Below are 12,147 nucleotides of genomic sequence, written 5' to 3'. Positions count from 1 at the left end.
GGAGGAGAGGAGAGGTGAGGGGAGGTGAGGGGAGGTGAGGAGAGGAGAGGAGAGGAGAGGAGAGGTGATGGTGGTGGCAGAGCGGTGGAAGCAGAGCAGGGGAGGCTGGTGGAGGTAGAAATCGGAGGACGGGCTGTGAGAGAAAATTATTATATGCAATAAGACATTTTTCTACATTTAAGGTTCAAACTTCACAACAGTAAATTGAATGTCTAGAGCAAGCTATAGAAACTGATTTCCTGTTGTAAGCACACAATGAAACCTGTTTTCTCTGCCTCCTGTGCCATACATTTGAATATATGCAATTACCCTTTTGTCTGTCTTTGACCCTAGAAAGTCAGAACAATGCTGAGTCACACCAGAGTGATTGCCCGGCATTGTTCACTCTATGGTCATCACCACTCCTCACTTTTGTTATACTGTAAGGAAGGGAGGGTCAGATTCCCCCCTAACCTTCATCCCCATCATCTTCCTCAATGTACAGACCACACCCCTTGTAAATGATTGGTTTAGACCTCACCTAAGGGCGGACTTGTTTATGAGGGGAACTGAGAGCATAATATACTGACATGTAATGAATGATCTTCACTTTGTGAGAAACTTTGACTGATCAGATGCGTCTGATGAACCTGTAAACTTTCTCCTTCTATAGAGGAAAATATTAAATATATTTTTCTTATACATCTTGAAACGAAACAGGCTGAAATTACTGAATTTGCTCCAACAGGGCTCATTGTAATGAATGGAATGGAATCAAACCAAACACGTGCGTTCTCATTCGCAACAAGCCTGTCCTCTACCAGCCTCCCCTGAAGCAGAGAGGCTGGCGTTTCAGTAACGCGTCTGAACCAGCAGGGGGAGAGGAGACGACACCGTTACAACACAGAATAGGATTGATCAAAGACTGATTATAATATTGCAAAACATTTTTTTTTATCCAAACACATATACAGTATGTGATCCCAGCAGGAATCGAACCCTCAACCTTAGGATTGTCAGCAGCATGCTCTACTACTAATACTATACATAGTCTCAGCAGCCCACCTTTAGTCCTCGGTAGAGGTGGTCCCTTTCACATCACCTTTCTCCCTCATCTGAAAGACACACACACACACACACACACACACACGCAGCACGCGGACAAACACGGACACACGCACACATACACATGTCAGTGGGAGGAAGGTTTTGTTCTGTTTTTTTTTGTTCATTGTAAAGCTTACAGAGACATTGTGAAAATTCCCGTCAAATAAAGTTCGAGATTTGAGGAGATTTGAGGAGGCAGGAGGTCATTTAGCCAGCTTTTACTCGGCTTTACTTGACAGAACAGTCATTCAGCTCGGTAATGACGAGACAGTGTTGTATCCTGAAAAGTGGACAATACCTCATCCAGCTCTTTCTGGGTCTCCGCTTCCATCTGTCTGATGTCGTCCATGGACAGCTTGATCCACCTATCCAGCGAACAGAACAACTGTCTGTGGAAGTTTGTGAACAGCCGCTTCTCTTGCTGAGAGGGAGAAACAACGTGGGATGAAATGTCATCAAATCAACGTTTGTTTTTCATGTGCACAGGATAAAACTGTAAACGTACGCTGAAAACGCTTCGTACGAGCTACCTCTCAATAGTGCAGTGAACTATAAGGCGAGGAATACAATAAAAATAGAATAATAACAATAGAATACACAATATACTATCAAGTAATAGTAAGTCAAACAATAAGTGAATAGGTAAATACTAGAGAAAGCATATTCACAGTACAGTACTGTACAGTTATGTCATCAATTATTTTCATTCTGAAAAATGACCTTGCCGACTTGGTCCACCTTTCACCAGCCACTCGCGAGCTTAGAATTATAAGGTTCTATCTCCGTTTAGGGCAGTTCAGAGATATTGAGCGTCAAAGTTTTTACATTCCATTATGTTTTGTGAGATGGAACCTTTGTATTTTATGAATTACTAACTCAAACATTTCAACATTTTAAAAATAACACCACACAGGCATTAATAAACACCTAATGCGTCAGATTATGTAAAAAACTCAATTTTGACCAAAAATGGAGATAGCACCGTATAATTCTAACGTATAAGTCACATTTTGGCAGAGTCGGGCCCAGAGTTTCTACCTAAGTACCCAGGGCGGGTCTCTGGATTCCTCATTATAATCTAAGGCCCTGAGTTTTTCCTCATTGAAATGAAGAATCGTCTCTATATTGTACCTTCTGAATGAACCTCTCGACGTTGGTCTGGAGTCCAAACTTTTTAAACTTGACTGTGACTAATTTATAGGCACACATGTGGGGGCAGCTCGTGTTGCTGGGAAGTTCTTTCTACAAAACAAAAGGATTACAACGTCAGCATGGAGCAACTCTAATCACTCAAGTTATGATCGCTTCATATTATATTCAATAAGATTAGGATATCCATCATTTCATGTTATGAGAAGGCATTATGAGAAGGCACCAACAGAATGACATACAGTACCAGTCAAACGTTTGGACACACTTTCCCATTCAATTGAATGGGGAAGTGTGTCCAAACCTTTGACCGGTACTGTAGTCTTTTAGTCTTTTTAACACCAGGGACAGCAACGGAAACAAGTCACAGACTTTATCACTCTATCCCTGACAATTACAAGCAGGATCATTGCTTGGCCTATGTATTTGTATTTCTGTCAATAAATCAAATTAAAATCAAAAAAAGTCAACACACACAAATTAGCTGGGGCTTATTCAGCAGGGTGGAACGTTTACCAAACTGCTCATTGTAATGCTTGAAACAGAACGAGGACCAAACCCACATGGTACCAAACCCACGTGGTACCAAACCCACATGGTACCAAACCCACATGGTACCAAACCCACATGGTACCAAACCCACATGGTACCAAATGTACGGGATACCAATCGTTCATTCCGTTCTGTGCATTTACAATGAGCCCGTCCTCCGATTTCTGCCTCCGCCAGCCTCCCCTGACACACCTCTATGCCTCTGGGCCACGTACCTGCCAGTCAGGGCCAAGTGGACCCCTGCCCGTCTTCTCTGACTCGAATATGGCGGGATCCTCCTCTGGCTTGTAGTCCTGTTGAGATCACAGCAGGAGGTCAGAGGTGACTCACAGCTCACTGATTGGCTCCCAGTCGGGGGCAGTCTATTGTTACTGTTACCCGGTAGGACGTTTGGGTAACAGAATATGAACAAAGCTACTGGGTGTGCAGTGTGTGTAAGTGTCTGTGTTGTGCCGGAAACAAATACCTGGACACCAGCGGAGGCTGGTGGAGGTAGAAAACGGAGGACAGGGTCATCGTAATGCACCGGATGGAATGAGGAATGGTATCCAACATGGTATCAAACACACGTCTGATACCGTTCATCATTCCAATCCATGCATTATAATGAGCCGGTCCTCCGATATCTACCTCCACCAGCCTCCCCTGCATTCCAAGTAGCTCCCTTAGGACTAAACTCCTGGTTTAAAGGACTACAGTTGGGGACTCCTGGTGTAAAGCTTAGAGCTTGTTAGTGACAGAAGAAGAACAGCTCTCACCTTGCCATCCACCTGGCTTCTGTCAGCGATGTCGATATAAACAACTTGAACGTTCTTCAGAGTTTCTGCATCCAGTTCATGCACCTACGCAGAGAAAGACACACACACGGCATGTTGTTACGAAGAATACCCCCCCCCCCCTGAAAGGTCCGGTATGGAATATTCAAGATTTCTTTAAAAGCGTCCTAATGGTTATCATGTTGAATCAGTAGCGATCGTGGGGACGAGATCCCTTGAAAGACATACCCCTGCCTTTCTGTCTTGGGCGGCTGCCTCTTCGAATCGTACGCGCATGCAGAAACATAACAGCTAAAGTCTGACACTGCAAGTCCATTTCAGGGATTCATATTCTGAAAACCCATCTGTTCACCAAGGCCTTTAGCCCCTAGTCAATGTTTGCTTTGTTGGTTTTCTGTTTTGTCTGTCTGACCATCTTAGAATTGTAAAGCGTCCTTGGGTTGTTTGAAAGGCGCTAGAGAAATTCATGTTATTATTATTATTATTATTATTATTATTATATTATTATTATTATTATTATTATTATTATTATTATTATTATGAGGGTGGATGTTGCTGTTTGGAACTTGAATTGAAGTGAATTTCGCTGTGGTGGGCAGAGGTGGAAGGTTGCTGAGGCACAAACATGTACATTTCAAGCCTGCAAACTGCGACACTTTAAATAAATGTGCAATAACACTATTGTGCAATATGACAACCCTAGTCGTCTATCTGTATAGTATAGTACAGTGGATAGTGTACATAGCCTTTATTTATGTAAACCAGCTCCATCCCTTCTTGTGATTTTTTTTTTTAAAGTTTTTTTTGTTTTGTTTTGTTTTTTCCCCTTTCCTAACACCAGGGGAGCCACCCCTCCTTAATTTCGTTGTTTGGTACCTGTACTGTAGCAATGACAATAAAGTCCATTCATTCATTCCGACAAATTTACGCCGTGCTCCTTTGAATGGAAAGCTGGTGTGTCCCTAACCCTAACCCTAACCCTAACTCTAACACAACAAGAAGCTTCTGAGAACAGAGAATGATGCGAGAAGGTACGTGTCCCCTATGCTTTCCTAAAATGGAGGACAGAAGAGGCTGGTGGAGGTAGAAATCGGAGGAGAGGCTCATTGTAAACGCATGTGGACGAAATTATGAAAGGTATCAAAAACACCTTTGGTTTGACACCGGTCAATCGGTCAACCGCTCATTCTATTCTATGCATTCAAATGAGCCTGTCCTCCGATTTCTACCTCCACCAGCCTCCACTGATCTATGAGTATGTCCCATTGACATCATACCAAGCGAAACGGCGGGGATCCTGATGAAGGGGAAGCAGGAAGAGTTTAGGAGACGAGGACTTGTGATATACAGTACATACCTTTAGCGCTACTCATGGGAGTGAGTCTGTATTCTCTCTTGTTACGTTAGCATGGAGCTAGCTTCACTCTTACTCCCCTAAAAATCAGTCTAGAGCAGGGGAGGCTGGTGGAGGTAGAAATCAGAGGACAGCCTCATTGTAATGCGTGGAACGGAATAAGGAACGGTATCAAACATGAGGAATCAATCCTCATTCCATTCCGTGCGTTACAAAGAGCCCCGTCCTCCGACTTCTACCTCCACAGCCTCCCCTGGTGTGTCCTAACCCTGACCCTGAGACGGGAAAAACAAATCGTGACGTTAGAATTATAAGATTTTTTGTAAAAAAAAATACATAATCTGATCCATTAGGTGTTTATTAATGCCTGTGTGGTGTTATATTTAACATTTTGATTTTTCTTTTGTTAGTAATTCATAAAATACAAAGGTTCCATTCCATCTCACAAAACATAATGGAATGTAAAAACTTTGACGCTCAATATCTCTGAACTACCCTAAACGGAGATAGAACCTTATCATTCTAAGCTCACGAAATATTTCCTGTTTTCATTAGAAAACCACTGGTCACTGGTCCAACCATCATCATCATCAGGATTCAGGAACTGTGAGTTCGCCAGACTTGTTCCAAATCACTGTCGACCTTAAACCTAACCCTAGCTGATATTCAGGTATTGTGACACAAAGCAAGAATCCAGTCTGGTGACATCATCAGGCTGCTGACATCATCAGGTGACTCACGTTCTCCTGCTCCCCCATGTCGGGCTTGTGCCACGTCTCTATGGTAATCTGGAAGCTCTCCTTCATGTAGTCGTTCTGGAGGAGGAGGAGCAGCAAGAAACAAGATGAAGAAATCATGTGAAAGGGCACACTAGCATTAACACACATGCATGCGCGCGCACACACACACACACACACACACACACACACACACACACACAGACAACACACACACACACACGCACGCACGCACGCACACACATACACACACACACACACACACACGAACACATGCATGCACGCACACGCATACACATACACATACACACACACACACACGAACACATGCATGCACGCACACGCACGTACACACACACACACACACATTATTGTGAGGGTGATAACAATCAAGACGTCATTTGGCTCAATGCCAAAAATGTCAATGTAAGAGATAAATCAGCTTTGGGCTACAACAGCCTGGAAAACACACATGACACACACACACACACACACTCACACTCACACTCACACTCACACGCACACGCACACGCACACACACGCACACGCACACACACACACACACACGCACACACACACACACACAGACACACACACACACACAGACAGTGGTGACCACCAGCCTTATGATCAGGATCAGGATTGAAGACAGGACTTACTGTGATCACTGCAGCAGGGGAGCAGGGGGACACGGACGGGGAGGAAGGAAGGAAAGAGAGGAAACAATTTTGGAACAGAAAACCCTCTAATCAATGGCACAACAATGTAGATGTTACACATTTAATACGGGGGTGTGTGTGTGGGGGGGGGGGGGGGAGGGGGGAATTGGGGGCTGGACCGGAGTGTTCTACAATGAAGAGCGGTGCCGATAAAGGAGTCAGTTTTCTATTGCGTGTGTGTGTGTGTGTGTGTGTGTGTGTGTGTGTGTCAGACGGCGTACCTGTTCGGCAGTAGGGGTAGGCGTTCCAGGCCTTCTCCTGCATGGTGAGGGCCCCTGCAGGCGCCAGCACCCGCAGGAAGGCCGGCGCTTTACTGAGGAGAGAGAGAGGACGACAAGTGAGGACGGTAACACCGCACGAGACACACACAGATCTTAGGAATTAGTGTTAGACAAGAAGTCAAACCGGCCAGACCGCATAGTAGTGCAATACAGGTGAGCGCAGCAGAGCAGGTAATACACACAATACACGCTGAAAATATAGTTGTCTGTCGTCACGGAAAGAGGAGAGAGGAGTGTGCTGTTAGCGATGTTTTTTTTTTTTTACCTACAGTGGAGAGAGAGAGAGAGAGTGAGGGAGAGAGAGAGAGAGAGGAAGAGGAAGAGAGAGAGAGAGAGAGAGGGAGAGAGGGAGAGAGAGAGAGAGAGAGAGAGAGAGAGAGAGAGAGAGAGCGAGACAGAGGCAGCGGCAGAGACAGAGAGATAGAGACAGAGAGGGAGGGGGACAGAAACAGAGAGAAAGAGAGAGAGACAGAGAGACAGAGGCAACAGAGACAGAGGGAGAGAGAGAAAGAGAGACAGAAAGAGAGATACAGAGACAGAGAGACATTTCCATCTTACCTCTCCATGTGGTAGATCTTATGGGTATACTGGCCCTTCTCTCCCTCCTTCTCGTAGGGTTCGTTGACGAGCACCTCCACCCCTTCTCCACCTCCCGTCTCATTCTTACTGGTTTCAGCCACGGAGAACAGCTGCCCTACTTGGTACTGGGGGACAGCGGACAGGGGACAGGGGACAGAGCATTCAGCAGGCCTCTTCAGAGAGGGGTGACATTTTCAGGCCACTGCTGATGAAACACACACGCACGCACGTACGCACGGTTTGTCTTTGCTTTGTTGTCCAAAAAGAACAAGGTCTGCTGAAAACCCTGGGGGGGTATTCCATCAACGTCACTAAAGGGAAATCCAGGCTTATTTTGATAAGTCTCGCAAGAGTTGTAAAAATAAGGGTGGTTTTTTTTCTAAATAAGTCTGGATACTCTTTCCTTTAGCGACGTTGATGGAACACCCCCCTGTTCTCTGCAGAGACACAACACTGGGACGGCCATGTCGACATGAGGTCAGAGGTGACGAGCATGAGCACAGGCGGTCTGGAATGTGGCGCCACATGTTCGACCGGTGTCTCGTCTGTCGCCTCCACGCTGCAACGTGCCGTTGTCGACTGCCCACGGCGAGCCAGCCCGGTAGAGATCAGACGATGGGATCATTGTAACCCACACTCTGGGACATGAAAAAGTTCTGTAGCTGTACATTTATGGGACATGATACTACTACACAATGATGACTGTGATAGATCAGATATTGGACTAAAGATTAGATTAATTTAATGATATTTTTGCTTTAGCCATGGCATGTTTTTTTGTGCATGTGAGCTAGAAGAAGAAGAAGAAGAAGAAGAAGAATAGATTTGATTTGATTTAAAAGCGCCTTACTCAAACTCAAGGATACTGTACAAAAAAAAAGAGAAGCAGGACAATTCTAGCTAAGCTTCCCACATTCAAATGACAGGGTGCCCAGGGATTCTCCCACTCTGCCCTCCCTCAAAAGGTCTCTTAAGAGCCACCTTTTTAAAATGGGCTTAATGTTTGATGGATCTAGCTTCTTGAGTTGTGTTTATTATTTTTCTTTCTGCAAACGTGATGCATAGCCAGACACCAGCTTCTGACAGCGTTCCTGAGGAATCTTAGCCCATTCCTCATGGGCAATGGCCTCCATTTCGGTAAGAGGGTTTGTGTTTTGCAACCACCTTCTTCAAATCCCACCAGAGATCTTCTATGGGGTTCAAGTCAGGCGACGGTGACAGCCACTCTAGAATCTTCCATTTCTTCTTCTGAAACCAAGCCTTGGTGGACTTGACACTTGACTGAATCCATCGTGCCCTCCACAAGCGGCAGTATTCCAATGCCAGAGGCGCAAAGCAGCCCCAGAGCATCACTAAGCCACCGCCATGCTTCACTGTAGGCAGGGTGTTCTTTTCAGAATACGCTTCATTCTTCTTCCTCCAGACATACTGCTGATCCATAGACCCGAAAAGTTCCAGTTTTGTTTCATCACTCCACAGAACAGAATTCCAACACTTCTGTGGCCTATTTATACAGTTGTTTTGCATATTGGAACCGACTTTTCTTGTGCTTTTGGGTCAGTAGTGGAGTCCGGGCAGTGTGTAGCATGTGCCTTACTGTGCAAACTGAAACCTCAGTGCCTGCTGCCACCAGGTCTTGCTGCAGGTGTTTTGTCACTCGAGAGTTTTGACCACTTGCCTCCTCAGGAATCTAGTGGCAGCCGCTGATAGCTTCCTCTTTCTGCTACGTCCAGGTAGTGTAGCCACTGTTCCTTTAACTTTTAACTATGCTTCCAACTGTATCTCTAGGAACATTCAGTGCTTTTGCTATCTTTTTGTAACCTTTTCCTTGTTTGTGCAAGGCAATGATCTCTTCTCTGAACTTTGTGGACAAATCTTTTGACTTATATTTCTAACATGCAATCAAACCTCACTCTCAACAAACCCCTAGCCAGTCCAGGTATTTATGTGTTCTATCTCAAGCACACCTGAACTAATGAAGCCCTTGATTAGTTGCACCAGCTGTGCTTGAAACAGGGGGTTGGGTAATTTTGATTAGTTGCATCAGGTGTGCTTGAGACAAGCAAAAAGGCTTAAAATGAGCATTTTGTGTTAAATTTGGATAAAACCATGGTAATATATAGTTTTAGTAAACTATTTAAACTGTTCTTGTCTACTTTGTTTATTGCAAACAGTTGTTACAAAATGTTACATTTTGCCAATAAGCCTAATATGCAATGGGGGTTGAATCATTTTGATTGCAACGGTACACACAAACATGCACGCACACCCACACACACACACCCACACACACACACACACACACACACACACACACACACACACACACACATATATACAAACACACAAAACACACACTTCTATACATGTGTGTTCAGCATCAGTAGAAACAGGAACTTCAGGAAAATGCAGACTGACAGCTTTAGAGAGGTAGAAGCTACCCCTGGTTCCCACAACAGTGACCTCATGTGTGTGGAATCCAGGGGAATGAATTTAATTGACACGATGCAGATGTTACGTAAGACACCTGCCGCACCTGCGGTACATTGTAAACAGTACTTGGCTTTTATCCAAAGAGACTTATAACAAATACAGTTGTCTAGTGAATCATCTATCCATCAGTCATCGCACGATAAAGTAATCTCTGCTAGGGCCAGAGGCCATTGGCAGTGATAATGCTAGAAGAAGGAACATTTATTATTATTATTATTATTTTTAGTTTTTTATTATTTATTATTTATTTATTTATTCTATATACACAGTAGAGAAACTCTACAGGGGGGGGTAGAGGGGATGGAGAGGTTTCAGGAGAGACAGTGGGAAGATAGTGGGAACCATTAGTTATGATGAATAAATAAATAAATGCTTTTCCCTGAGGACATTTTTACATTGCCTATTTTTGGCATCAGCACCGCAAACACTTTAATTGGAGAAATGAATTATAGTCTTGGCTGCACAGATTGTTGTCTTAGCCTAGCGTAAACACCTTCTAGCCTGATTTGATACTCGACGTCAAGACGGTTTGAGTGTGAGCAGGTGAGTCCTCACCACGCGAGAGAAGGGAAGGTAAGACAATCTGAATTATTTAAATAATAATTACAAAGGACACTGTACAGGGAAAAAAAAGGGGGAAAAAGAAGAGAAGCAGGGCCATATTCCACAAAGCTCGATAAAGTTCTAAGCCTCGATAAAGTTCTAAGCCTCGAAAATGTTAGCTTGCTTTCGGTGCCATCAATGTGGCTCAAATAATTCGCTGCTTGGTTGAGCTCCTTCTGAGTCAGATATAATTAGCCTGGTCCCGACCAGGCTAAAACACAGGCTATAGTCATCCGTGCGTCAAAAAAGGCTCACAGGCGGAAACTAAACCCTGAACGAAAGTTCCTCATGTGTCTTTTAGGAAATATCAGTTCCCACTTCACACGAGATAGATAGATTAGATAGTTTGATTAGATAGTTTGACTGTGTGATAGATAGATAATTTGATATTTTGAAAGTGTGATCGATCGATAGATAGTTTGATTGTGTGATAGATAACTTGATATTTTGAAAGTGTGATAGATAGATCGATAAAGAAAAGAGTGTAAAAAAAAAAAGTAGTTGTCTCAACTTGCATTGCTGTCATCACAGCGGTCTGGTTGGCGTAGTGGTTAAGGCTGCGGACTCGAGTTCCAAAGGTTGCGGGTTTGAGACTTGACTAAGTCATTCATTTTTTTTTTTTTACATTTAACCGAAGATTTCATGCAAAGGTTTCAAACACCATTGTAATCGTGTCAGTTCTTGTAAATTAGCCTGCACCATAATTGTATAGCCTACAATACTTTTTTAGATGAGATTTTAGATTAGATTCAGACAACGAAATGCAGTAAAAAGTGCGCCTGAAGAGGGATTTGAACCACCGATATAAAATGACGAATAAATCCTATGGCAGCGGTCGATACCACTAGGCCATTGTGGCGATATGACGGTTTGTAGCCTGCTGCTCATATCACCACAGTAGTAAATATTCATTTATTAAAATATGAACATATAACAATAACTGGGGCTAGTATGACCTACGCATTTAATCGGTCAGCAATTTCTTGCCAAACCATTTCCCTCGCCTTGTTAATTGCGGCAGTATTGCACTATTTTACATCTTATTTTTCCGTCTTCATAAAAAATCAATAATTCGGAATGCTGCGCAAATGTAGTACCCCTGCAGAGTGGAGTATCTTCATTTCGACAGATCGACTCTTCTGGGCTGCGTATGTCTGCGTGCACGCGCCCATATCGAAGATTTGTAAGCCTGTCTTCTGTGAACACTGATGACACAAGGCTGATCCTCATTCGAGGAATCACCTGAGGCTTGAATACCAATCTCGAGGTCCCTGAGCGCCGCATTTAATTATAGCGCCGCTATATTAAGCCACCGTTAGTGGAATATGGCCCAGGACAATAAACAAGAAAAGAAAACACAACAAACAAAGACAGAATGAGATACATGAGATAAAGTCGTATTCAAACATAAAAAAAGAAAAAAAAGAGATGTGGTAACAGCTCGGTCAGTACTTACCTCCTCTACAGATATGGGCAGAACGATGCGGCTAGAGAGGAGGAGAGGAGGAGAGGAGACTGTCAGAACACAGCCATCCACAACAATGCCTTCAATAAACGGAACCCTCCAATCCAGACTGGTGGAGGTCGACATCTTAGCACATGTGTGACACGGTCCAGTGTTTTGGTCCGCATGTCGGCATCCAATTTAATGTTTGGACTTTTCTTTCGAAAAATGTGAATACATTTCAGCGTTGTTGAAAATCAATGACACACTCGTTTGTCAACTAACACAGCTTGTTTTGTGAGCCTGCTGACAATGTAAAGTAGTGTTATAGTTAACTAGGTAGCAGAGGGGGATTACTCACCAAATCCATTGCA

At 43.8% G+C, this 12,147-nt stretch overlaps 1 protein-coding gene across 1 annotated transcript; it reads right to left on the bottom strand.

Annotated features, from left to right (window-relative positions):
- Positions 1–831: 831 nt before the first annotated feature.
- Positions 832–11,920, bottom strand: LOC308149728 (phosphatidylinositol transfer protein alpha isoform-like; the record flags this gene model as incomplete). The annotated part of the gene is made up of 10 exons (XM_080522625.1): positions 832–843; positions 1,385–1,507; positions 2,218–2,328; positions 3,003–3,080; positions 3,546–3,629; positions 5,658–5,732; positions 6,314–6,321; positions 6,595–6,686; positions 7,213–7,358; positions 11,786–11,920. 10 exons carry the CDS (start codon positions 11,918–11,920, stop codon positions 832–834), a joined length of 864 nt encoding a protein of 287 aa, XP_080378751.1.
- Between the last annotated feature and the right edge of the window lie 227 nt (positions 11,921–12,147).

This window comes from Nansenia antarctica, assembly GCF_963989245.1.
Source record: "Nansenia antarctica genome assembly, chromosome: 2".
Classification (NCBI taxonomy): domain Eukaryota; kingdom Metazoa; phylum Chordata; class Actinopteri; order Argentiniformes; family Microstomatidae; genus Nansenia; species Nansenia antarctica.
Note: the sequence above shows the minus strand (reverse complement) of the source record. Positions and strands in the feature narration are given on the sequence as shown.